Source organism: Leishmania mexicana, chromosome 27, assembly GCF_000234665.1.
Source record: "Leishmania mexicana MHOM/GT/2001/U1103 complete genome, chromosome 27".
Lineage (NCBI taxonomy): Eukaryota > Euglenozoa > Kinetoplastea > Trypanosomatida > Trypanosomatidae > Leishmania > Leishmania mexicana.
In genome coordinates, this window is record NC_018331.1 from 249,633 (window position 1) to 261,944 (window position 12,312).

A 12,312-nucleotide genomic window follows, 5' to 3' on the forward strand; every position below is an offset into this window, starting at 1 on the left:
GTGCTCGTATGTGTGTGTGTGTGTGTGCATCTCCCCTGATGACGAGGGTGGCGGTGGTGTACCTCATCGCCTGGTTTCACGAGGTCTTGGACCCCGCTCGGTATGGAAGCCAAGCAGTCCCCTCTCCCCCTACCCCCATCCCCTGCCAAATACCGAACCCCGCTTCTGGTGGTGACAGTCAGGCAGCAGTTTCGTGAGGAAGTCAGAGCGATGTACTGCCACTGATATTGGCGGTCAGGGCCTGGAGGGCATTGTATCGGAGTGATCCGCTACAGCGAACAGGCCTGCGCAATCCATATGATTAGACAGGGTGTCCACGCGACTCCGACGTACATGTTACCCGGGCCCTCCGGCTGCCCTGCTGGTGTGGAGAGGAGCCTGCGTGCCACCCCGAGAGCGATGCACTAACTGGAGACCGACATGATTGTAGGAGCGGCTTTGGGGACGACCTGCGAGGCAGTCGTGGTGGGTAGCGTTCGAGGTCGAGGCATCGCGCAGATGACCGAGTTGGTGCAGTGCGGTAACACGTGTGTGTCTGCGGCCGCTTTGCGCCACGCGATGGACCCCTGTGGAGCGGGGCGAGGGTGGGCTTTGGGGGACGGGGTGGAGCTCATGCTGTATGGCAAGCATCGGACCCACGTTGAAAGGGATGTTGTGTTTGCCCCCCTCTGTTGCGTCTGTGGAGAGTCTGGAAGTGCGCTGAGGGACCCTTCTACCGGTGATGCACACGCTCACACACGCGCATCGATCAATGGACGGCAAGCAAGTCTGTAACCCGCTCCTTTTTTCTTTTGCCAGAGAAACCCACCGACTCAGCGGCGTCCGCCCGCTAGGGTGTGGAGCGGCGGATAACATAAATGTTGCACATTGTATCCCGTGCGAGGCAAAGGCGGTGAGGCGGTGACTCGCGGGGGACGCCGGAAGCGGGTGCATAGGACATCGGTACGTTCTTTTTGGGCGTTGTTGGCACTCACGACAGCTCATGCAGTGAATACTCCTCTTCCTACACTTCCCTGTCGCCCGCCACCTCTCTCCCATTTTCCGTCCCTCAACTGCGCATTGGACACATCGTCATCACGACCGCAGCGCGCACCAAACACACGTCCATACGTTAACACCCAAGCTCCGATTACTGCCACGCAAGCCTTTCCGAAGACTGATTGACCCCTCTCATCCGTAAACTCTCTCAGCCCCGTGCACCGTCACAAACATCCACGCCTCCGCTTCAGCAGGCACACACATTCCGTTCACGGAACTAGTCCGACTAATCTCCCGTGCTCCGGATACACGCACCATCATGGCGAGCAAGGAAACAAACCCTCTGAATGACCGGTATCGTGAGCCCTCTAGCAATCAGGGTCACGGGGATCGGCTCGATCGACGCGCCGAGTTCGAAATGGGAGTAGCGCAGGGATACGACGCGAAAGATGTGAGACGGGTACAGGACGTCTCGTCGGCTGAGTCGTCTGACCCATACGACTTCTCGCGGTGCGATCCGAAGCGCCAGATCGAGCTGCAGGACAAGATCCGCGCTGATCGCGTGGCTCGCCGCCTCGTCCCCGCGAATGTGTTCCAGAAGTACTTCAACTACGTCGTGCCCTACGGCGGTCTGGTTTCCACCGGCCTCAACCTGGCCAGCTCCTCCATTGGTGCGGGCATCATTGCGCTACCCTACGCCTTCAACGCCTCTGGTCTTGTTATGGCCATCATCTATATGGTCATGATTGCCTACCTCACCATCTACTCCTACTACCTGCTGGGGCAGACGGGCGCGAAGACTGGCCTGCGCAACTACGAGCAGATCGTGCGCACGCTCATGGGCCCCGGCGCGGACTACTTCCTCGCCTTCTGCATGTGGTTTCTCAGCTTTGGCGCGGAGGTGTCGTACGTCATCTCCGTGAAGGATGTGCTAACGGCCTTCCTCGAGGACGCGGACAGCACGCCGGCGTTCCTGCTGAACATCTGGGGCCAGCGCCTTCTCACGTTCGTCGTGTGGTTCGTGGCCATGCTGCCGCTGTGCCTGCCGAAGGAGATCAACACGCTGCGCTACTTCTCCTGCGTCGCGATTGTGTTCATAGTGTACTTTGTGATTGCAATGGTAGTGCACAGCGCACAGAACGGCCTGCGCGCCGATCCGCAGCCGGAGATCCGGATGTTCACGACGGGCAACACCGCCGTTTCCGGGATGTCTACGTTCATTTTCGCCTTCCTATCGCAGCTCAACGCGTATGAATGTTTTGAGGAGATGCACAACCCCACACCGCTGCGCCTCACGCTGGGCGCCACCATCTCTGTGAGTATTGTGTTTGTGCTGTACTTCCTCTCCGGCCTCTTTGGGTACCTGGACTTCGGCACCGAGATGACCGGGTCCGCGCTGAAGAAGTACAGGCCGGTGAAGGACGTCATGATGGGCATCGGCTACGGTGGTATTCTGTTCAAGCTGTGCGTTGGCTACGGTCTGCACATGATCCCTGTTCGTGATGCCATCTACCACTGCGTCCGCGTGGACGTGCACACGTTTCCGTGGTGGAAGAACGCGTGCGTGTGTGCCCTCATGGCGTGGCTGTCGCTGGTGGCTGGCCTGTTCATCCCGAGCATCAACGTCGTCTTCGGCCTCGTTGGCGGCTTCTCTGGCGGCTTCATTGGTTTCATCTACCCCTCCTTCATGGTGATGTACGCCGGCAACTGGTCGCTGTCGTCGGTCGGGTGGTTCCACTACCTGTCCACTTACTTTTTGCTGATTGTCGGTGTTGTGGGCGTCGTGTGGGGCACGGCCAGCGCCATCTATGGCGAACTTTGAATGCTTTTTTTTGTTGTTTTAAGGAAAAACGACTAATGGAGGGAAACCGTTAACGCTATGTAGTAAAAAAGGCGGTGGGGAGAGTAGTGCGCCATGCCCTCTCATCGATTGCCGGCCGAGATGGTGGTTGTGGTTGTGTGCGTGTGTGTGTCTCTCTTCCTTCTTTGTTGCGTCGTGCCATGAGTTTGACCTCGGCTACCTTAGTTGTTCTCGTCCTCCGTGTTTGCTTTGTTTCCTTTTATTTTTTTTTTTACGTTCTTCTGGGCTCTCTAGGTGCTGCAGGGAGAGTCTCACAACCCTTTTTTTTTACCGCCCAAAAGATGTCTACATGGGCCCTCCCACCCACCCAGGCACCTCCCTCGGTGTCTTCTGCTAGACGTGCGCGAGGCTGGTGCGTGCACGCGTGCGGTTTTTGGGTGGTCTCCGCTTCGTTTTCTTTTTTTTTCACTTTTTTTCTTACTTTTCGTTGTTGTGGACGAAGAAACTCCTTCTTGTATTGTGCTGCTTTTTCTATGTTCTCTCTCTCTTACTGCCATCCACCTGGATGGGGGAGGCCCGAAGCATCACAAGCATACTATACATCCAAAAAAAACAAGGAAAGCGCGACACCAAGTTTTGTACACTGCCTGAGTGTCGAGCGCTGTACTGGTCTGTTGAGAGTAACAAGTGACGGTGACAACCATCGTGATATTGCAGACCTTATTTCTCCCCTCCCCTCGCCTCCCCCTTCTTTCTGTTTTACTTTTGTGACTGGAGTGGCCACGTCTGTGTTGTCACGGCCGATCGGGCATGTCGCCAGTGGGCGCTGCTCACATCCCTCCTCATCCCTTTTTTTCATTTCGCTCGTTTATTTTTTTTTTCGATGTTTTTCGTTTCGTTTTCTCCGCCTCACATGTTCTGCAGGCGGCGCCTCTGTTCCGTTCTCCTTTAGGCCTCTTTCGCACGCCTTCCTTTTTTTTGTGACTCTCTTTTCCGTGTTTCCTTCCTGGATGATGTCTCGTCTGCCTCCTCGTCTGAGCGCGTGTGCGGGATGGGTGGCGTACGCGTTGCCCATGAAGGTGCTTCCGCCAACATCTTCGACGGAGATGGCGACCTGCATCGACATGGCCCTGCTCAACATCACCGCCTACGGAGTTGGAGAATGCGTGAAAGGCGTGTCGCTCTCTCCCACCAGACCTCCGTCGTGAGGAAATTGACTGTTGTCAGGACACCGTTGTTAAAGACGGTCCAACAGGGTTGTTTTGTGCACGTATCCGTTCATGTTTACGGCTGCACGCAATGTCTCTTCGCACATGTCCCCAGCCGCCGATGTGCGTCCCTGCACACAGGTGCGCACAGACCAGCGTTTTCTTTTTTACAATGAAGCGGTGAACTTCTTGAGGAGCCCCCGTGGGCTATGCGGCGCGCACCTTTCCTCAGACGCGCGAAGCGAGTGGAGACACACCTCCATCGGATGGACTTGTGAGAGTGCGTCAGTGTTGTGTTGGGCGAGATAGGCGCAAGCGAGAGCAGCTGCTGCGGAAGACTTGTTGTTTACTCCTAATCCGCGCTTTCTCCTGTTGCTGCGTCCCATCCAGTCCCCCTGGACGGTATCCGTGAGCCCGTACAAGACGGCGCTGATGTGCGTTACCTTTGACACCATCCACCTGCGCGTACATGCTGCTGTTTTTCTTTTCTAGTATGGAGCCTAAAGGGAGTGAGAACAGAAGGTGAACATGTCGTCGGCTTCAAAACGTTCGTTAAGCTGCGGATGAGAGCGGCATCACCTCTGTGCGTAGGTTTTCGCTCTACAAATTCGATGTCCCACGAAGCCTCGTCAGGTGCTTGTGTGCGCAAATGTTTGCGAGCGCATGTCTTCTCGTCCCTACTGGGGGTGTGTGGTGGATGCCCATGTGGGGGTGGGCTGTATTTATATACATTCATGCGTCTCTCGTAGTATCGCGATGAGAGACGCTCCCTTTTTTTTTTTCGTATTCTGTCCTCTCGTGTGTCGCTTGTGGGAACAGTCTCAATCCTGCGACTTCGACCGCCACGCCCCCCTCCCCTGTTCACCATCCTACCCTCCCCACCCTTCCTCACAACTACCCCTAGCGAACACATCCCCACGCGTCATCCCCCCCTCTTTTTTGTCTTACCTCTCTAATGAAAAGACGCTCGTTTTGCGTGGTTTTTGTTTTCCTGTCACTTCGTACTCTCCTCTTCGACATTTTTTTCGACTTGCTGTTCTATCTTCAACCTCTCCCCTCCCCTCATCCCTGGTGTTACCACCGCCTCCGCGTCCTCCGTTCCGATCGCTTCCTCGTCCATCCTCTCTCAGCTCCCTCTCCCCTCTCTTCTTGTCCCTGTGGTGGTCTCTCTATATAGGCCGCAAATATGTATATACACACACACTCACTTCTTCGAAAACGCCATCCGCCCGCCTCTGTGTTGACTCTCTTTCCTCTTGCCACCTTGTTTGTACATGGATTGCGTAACTTTTTCGTGTTTTTCTTCCGCCTGTTTCGTCACTGCCTTTGGTGTGCGCCATCCAAATGTGAGTGAGTGCCGGTCCTTCCTCTGTTGCTGTGTGCGCTTACGGCTTCGGCCTGTGTGTGTGTGTCTGACGTACACTGAGGAGATGGAGGAAGGCGCGCCGTCGTTCCTCACAACACACCCGGCTCTCGCGCTCAGTGCAGCTATGTTTTCCGGCGTCCCCATCTCTCTCCATCTTCCCACCACCTACGCCTGCTTCGCCTCGTTGTCGCACCTACATGATGCATCGGCTCCTCCTCTCTTGCCCCGTCCGCAGCGTGTGTCCGTGGACCGTGTCATCGCGCAGATGGACAGCGCGATGGTGGAGAGAGGCAGAGAACTCGATGGCAGTGACCGTGCAGAGGCACAACACAAACAAATGGTTGCGTTTCGACTCACACAAGGGTGGCTGGAATGGTGGGAGATTGGTGGATGAGCCTGGCTGCTGCTTTTTTTTACCGAGGCACCCATGGTTTACCGCGTGGGGCGGGGAAGGATGCGATTTGGCGACCGCATGTGACGGGCGGGAGACAAGGCGCCTCATGAACCGAGAGAGAGGACGTGTTGGCAAATGTCTAAGCACAACTGACGATGCCTTCACGTCTCCTCCGCCTCCTCTCCCGTTTAACTCGTGTCGCCGCGGCATCCTCTCCACCCGCGTTCTGCCTCGCTTCGCTTTCGAATCAGATACGGCACTCTCCTCGTGCTCCCATCCGGCGCACAACCACGCGGGGCCTCCCTTCCCGCCTGCCTTGACTTCTTTTTTTGTTTGTGTGTTTTTATTTTTTCTGCTCGCTGTTTCCGCAGTGACTCGTTAACTCCTCGGATGAAGGTCTGCCATGGTCTCTACGACCCACTGACATCCATTCACCAAGTCGCATACGGAGGCGGGCGCAGGACACGGAAGAGCAGATGATTCGTGACGACGGTGTGTTTCCACTTGCCCCCTTCTTTCTCTTACCTAAGTTTACCCGCTCATATCGGTTCCTTTCTTCACGTGTCGCGGATCTTCAGTTGACGGCGCGCATGCAAGAGCGGGAGAGTCTGTGTGCCGACGACTGGCCATTGGCTGCTCTTCTTCTCCTCCTCCTCCGCTGACTCCTCGATTAGCATGCGCGTTTTAGGCTGTGGGTGCGTCACTGAGATCAGCACCTTTTCCCAATCGCGCAGGGCGGGGTGGGCACCTTTATTTTTTTTTCGTGCAAGTGTCGATGATGGGCGCAATCATCGACAAGCACGGCCTGCAGTAGCCTCACAGCGTTTGACGGCGGATAATGGCGCATTGGCATTAGCCTGCTCACCAGACCGTGATGTCACGGCTGCTGTGATGCACAGCGTGTGAGGAACCAGAACAAAAAAGAATTCGTCCGCCCATGACTTGTTTCGACTCCCTTTCTCTCCTTGTGCAGGTTTCCCACGAGCATCTCTAGTAGAGAAAAGGCGTATGTGTAATATACGAAATCACAACAGGGAAGCACGTAGCAGGTGCGCCGCGCATGAGCGCTTCTGCCGTTGCTCCGCTTGGTCACATGCAGTAGACCTGACGCTGTGCTTTGCTCTTCGCGGAGGAGCTGAACGTCTGGTGCGCGCCTCTATTGAGAAGGTGCCTGTGATGAACCTCCTCCGCTTCACAGCTGCACGCCCCCTCCCCTCAGATCAGGCAGTCCGTTCCCGCTTTGGCAGTGTTCGACGCCTTGTTTACCAGTGCTTCCCCTCTCTCTGTCGCGCACCCACTTTCCGACTTCGCTCTGCACCCTTCCCCCTCCGCTCATACGCCCATAAATGCAACCCGGCGTTGTTTGGCCGGTGTGTATCCCGTCACCACTCCTCCATCGCATACGACTTCCACTCGTGCCATGGTGTGCTACGCTTGTGTGTTAGCTAAGTAAGAGGCCTAAGAAAACAGCGCCACGGCAACGGTAGTGTCACAAGGAGCACCCAAGATCATCCACTGCTCCAACCCCCCTACTCCCCTCTGCATACCTCGACAAGTGAGCGCTACGTGAGACATGTCCGTCAACAGAAACCACAACATCAGCCATGCGCCATATTCCCAGAGCGGGCAGGGCCGCTCCATTCCCGACAACATGCCAGAGGACCCGCCGGAGTACGGCGAGGACGGGCTGCACATCCTGAACGATGACTACAGCGAGGAGCACTTGGCGGATGAGGTAGTGGTGGGACCGTTCGACGCGGACGGCAAAACCAAGGGATCCAAGAAGCTGGAGTCCTCCTCGCTCACTGATGACGGAGAGTCGGCAGCTAAAGGGAGCAAGCAGCAGTCGGCCTACAAGGATATCGCACAGCAGATCATTGAGGCAGAGCAGCGCAGCCGTGAGGACCGTGTGTGGCGTCGCCGCCACACCACCAACCCTTTCCTGCGCGTGCTGCAGGTGATCATGCCGTATGGTGGCATCTTTTCCTCAGCCTTCAGCATCGCCAGCTCCACGATCGGTGGCGGCATTATCGGACTCCCTGCAGCATTCCAGATGAGTGGGATGGGGATGGCAATTATCTACTTGATTGTGGTGGTAATCATGGCGGTCTACTCCTTTGTGCTGCTCGCCATTGTGTCGCACAAGACCGGGCTGTACAACTGGGAGATCATCGCGCGTCGCCTGATGGGCCGCGGCTGGGACTACTTCGTCGTCTTTGTCATGTGGGTGCTCTGCTTTGGCGGTGATGTCTCGTACATCATTGCCCTCAAGAGCATCCTCACCGGCTTCCTGAAGAACTCGCCAACTGCATCTGAATACATCAAGTCGGAACCGGGTTACCGCCTCATCACGTCGATGCTGTGGGTGGCCGTGATCCTGCCGATGTGCCTGCCGAAGGAAATTAACTCGCTGCGCATCGTCTCCACAGTGGCCATCCTCTTCGTCGTCTTCTTCACCGTCACCTGCGTCATTCACTCTTCTCGGAGCCTGCATGCACGTGGCATGCGAGACGACCTGGTGACTTTCCAAACCGGCAACACGGCTATCAACGGCTTGTCGGGCCTCATGTTTGCCTTCATTGCGCAGGTGAACGCGCCGGAGATCTCTCGTGAGATGTACAAGTTTTCTGTGCACCGGGTCTTCTTGTCGGCGCTGCTCGGCATGTCGCTCTGCGCGGCTCTGTACTTCCTGACAGGTCTCTTCGGCTACCTCGACTTTGGTCCTGAGGTGAGTGACTCCATCCTGGCCATGTACAACCCCCTGAAGGACCATCTTATGGCCGTCTCGTACATTGGCATGATGCTCAAAATTTGCGTAGGCTTCGCTCTGCACCTGATCCCGTGCCGCGACTGCGTGTACTACATGATTGGCACCGAAGTATCCCAAGTGCCATGGTGGAAGAACGCCATATTGTGCTCCCTGCAAGCTGCTGCGGCTCTCGTCGCCGGCCTCTTCATCCCGCGCATCACCGTTGTCTTTGGTCTTCTGGGTGGCTTCTGCGGTGGCTTTGTCGGCTTCATCTTCCCCTCGCTGTTCATGATGTACTCGGGTGGCTTCTCGACCGCCCGCGTCGGTTGGGGCCACTTCCTCGGCACCTACGCACTGCTGCTGACGGGGGTGGTTGCCGTCGTCTGGGGCACTAGCGCCGCCATCCACGGCGCTGTCGTCTCTTCGTGGTAGGCGTGTCGCGTGCGCGTCCGCGTCGAGCAGCGCGGCACAATATGCTTGCTAAAAAAGGGGCACCGTTACTGAATCAATCGCTTTGTAGAAAGGGCCTCCGCATGCACGAAGAGGCACATCCACGCACATCGCCAGCGTAGAAACGGCACCAGTGACAGCCGTACAGGGGCGATCACAGATAGATATATCAAGCAAGGCCTCTTCTCCATCCATGTTCCTGTCGCCGTGCGCACTCCCCAGATCCTTCCTGGCACGCTTTGTCTGTTTTTGTTTTCGTGTGCTTCCACGCAGCTGGAGCTCCGTCTCCCTGGCACAACGCGCTCGCCCCTGCCTCTGCTCGCTCTCCACCGAGGCTCTGACTGGGCACTCGGGAGAGGCGAAAAGATGAGTGTGGAGGGCACGCACGAGGTGTGCGACGCGTTGCGTTTTTACTGTTGAGAAGAACACGAAGAACAACAGACCTGCCACCGTTTATTTTCCTTCTCGTTTTTTTTTAAGCTGCTCGCGCCATCGATCGGCAGCTGCCATAAATGGAAGCGCGTACGCGCACGACTCAACGATACTCACGTCCCCTCTCCCCTCTCCGATTCAAGTGATGCCCTTTCCATTTCTTCGCTGTTGTTTCTCTGCGAGAGGAAAGAGAAACGATTCTTCTTCCTTTTTTTTCCAGTCTTCGTCTATCTTTTCATTCGTCTTCCTCCTCCCCCCCTCCCCCCTCCCTCCCTTTGTGTGTGTGTGTGCGCGCATGTGTGACGTTGCGTATCCATATCACACGTCTCTATCTATATATATATATATACTGGTAAAGCTTATCTCGTTGTCGTTCTCTCCCTCTCTGCCTACCCTCGAACTCCCTCGCACTATCACGAGCTGAAGCCGTTCATAGGGGATGCTGAGGACACGACTGCGCTTCTTCTTTTTCATGTACGCTTGCCAGTGCGCAAGCGGGGATACCCCTCTTTTGTAAACGCGTGTGTGCGAGCGGATGACTTCTCGAAGCGTAATTTGCTGACATTTTTTTTCTGTTTCACCTGGTGATTCCGACCACCGCACCGTGGTATCTCAGGGCTCAGTGCCTCCTCCGTGGGGATGCCAACCAGCCTGCAGCCTGCCCTCGGGTATTGGTTGCCGATACCTCGTGTCGGCGGACAGGTCTGGGCTGGCGCTGCGCCAAAGAGACTCGCGGTGATGACGATTACGCTGGTACCAGGCCACTACAAATCGTTTTGAAGATTCGACAATTATTTTTATTTGTCTAATATATATCTTGGTCGAGATGCACTGATGCTGAACGTAATCCGTGACCTAGCCTGCACTGTACGCGGTGGCATTGCAATGGACTGAACGCGATGAAACGGAGCTGGGACACTCAGCCCCTTGACAATTCTTCGAAGCAGGTCTGCATTCTCCAAGAAACGCATTGCATCCCCACAGGCCCGACAGGACACCTGGCGTACCAGCCTTCCAGCCTTCCCGTGAAGCAGAAGACAGGAAGCACGGCGCTGGCATCTGCGTGCTCGCAGAACGAGACATACGTATTGGTTTGGGCCCTCCCCTTGTTCGCAAGGACGATGTTGAAGCAATGCCAGTCTGACTCTGCTGCGATGCCCCAGCTAGTCACATACACACCAAGTCCGGCGGCACACCCAAGAGTCACCTCGTGGCACGGGAGGCTCTCCATCAGACACCAGGCAATATCGCATCCAGTCCACACGCTGTCGCAGCAGTTGCCGGCTCGCGCCACCCCCCCACCCCTGGTGTGGGAAACGAGATGATAGCCCAGCCGGTCAGGGGGAGGAGACCACCCCACACAATTGGCCCAATGACGAGCACCTGACGTGTGCAACCGATAGCGACACCACGGCACAGCACAGCGCCGACGCCGCCACGCAGACGCACACCTGCGAAGTGTGTCGAAAGGCCGCCCCACAACACGCATCCGGCGGTCACCCATTCCAAGAGGCCGATCGTCTGCCCCAGACCCCACAGCGCTGCTGCGCCGCCGCACCAGGAGGCCACCTTGCGCACGTGGTGTGGGGTATTGGGTGTACACACAGCATGCCGGTGCCATCACAACGCCCTTGCAGCTCTCACGCCAGTGTGCAGGCATCGGCACCCCTCGAAGCTCCGCACGCGCACACCTCTGTCATGCGCAGCAGCCGAGCGTACTTCTCATTTGGGCTTATCTGTGGCCGTTGTGATCGGTTGCACGAGAAGAAGCTTAACAAGTATGCAAAGTCGTCAATGGCAGAGGCGCCGACGCCGGCTGCATGAATTACGGACCTGGCCACTGGTCTCCGACGCCACGCCAACATCGCGCCCAACAAAAAAAACGCGCTAGACGACGCGACACGCTGGCGCACGGGCTCCTTGGCGGCAGTGGTTCCACACCAGAAGAACAAGGACGCCCGAGCTCACGAGACGGCCGGGGACCGTGCTCGCCTAGGTCCGCACGGGTGCCTGTCCGCACTTTTGGACTCCTCCAAAAGCGGGTGACTGGCAGTGACAGCATGGGGCTCACATGGTGTGCTGCCCGCGACTCCGCTCGAAATGTGGTGCCTGCGCCCCTGCCGGGGCCCTCGCCCTCGAGGCGGACCGCGGACACGGGCCGCGGGGATCAAGGCATGCAGTCCGCCCGGGCCCGTCTGTCGTCGGTGGTGCGGCACAGCCCTTGATTGGACAGCGGGATGCTTTGTCCTACACGACGGAGGCTGTGCCGTGGCGCAGCAGGGGCAGGTGAGCTGCGACTGCACGCGTATACTAGTCGGTGTGCTCGTGGGCGAACCGCCACACATTTAGAACGAGAATGAAAGCTGTTCTTCTGTGCTTTTTTTTGTTCTGTCGGCGGTGGCCTCACTGCTTATTAGGCGGAGAAGGTGGCGAGCAGACGATACAGTGGACGACTCTGCCTCCATAGGCTTCCGTTAGTACTTGGTGTGTGCGTGTGTGTACCTACGTCCGTACATGTGTGGGTAAGTGGACGGTAAAGGGTTCCGATGGCGCTGTGCTGAAGCGCGAGTGCTACTCTACCCCCTACCCTCCTCGGAAATATATATATCAGTGTATGTATATAAGCGCTTGTGGGCCTCTGCACGCCTCTCGCTCTCCACATCCTTTTCTTGAAGTGGGGAAGGGTGAGCAAGCGGATAAAAAAGCCCCTAAAGTCACATCCGCGACTGGAACTGCCAAAAAAGAAAAACATCTACAAGCAAAGGGGAAAAAAAGGATCGCGCACTGCATCCGCGTGGTGTTACTCATCTGAAACGGACGGTAGCAGCTAAACAAACAACAAAAAATGAATCGGAAGGACCTGAAGGAGCAATGGAAATGCGGCGGAAGGGATGGAGATGTTTGATAGGGCATCCTGTATCCTGCGTGTTGTTG

At 56.7% G+C, this 12,312-nt stretch overlaps 2 protein-coding genes across 2 annotated transcripts; both read left to right on the forward strand.

Annotated features, from left to right (window-relative positions):
- Positions 1–1,297: 1,297 nt before the first annotated feature.
- On the forward strand, positions 1,298–2,800 carry LMXM_27_0670 (putative amino acid permease; the record flags this gene model as incomplete). The annotated part of the gene is made up of 1 exon (XM_003876591.1): positions 1,298–2,800. One exon carries the CDS (start codon positions 1,298–1,300, stop codon positions 2,798–2,800), a length of 1,503 nt encoding a protein of 500 aa, XP_003876640.1.
- Positions 2,801–7,320: 4,520 nt separating this feature from the next.
- On the forward strand, positions 7,321–8,928 carry LMXM_27_0680 (putative amino acid permease; the record flags this gene model as incomplete). The annotated part of the gene is made up of 1 exon (XM_003876592.1): positions 7,321–8,928. One exon carries the CDS (start codon positions 7,321–7,323, stop codon positions 8,926–8,928), a length of 1,608 nt encoding a protein of 535 aa, XP_003876641.1.
- Between the last annotated feature and the right edge of the window lie 3,384 nt (positions 8,929–12,312).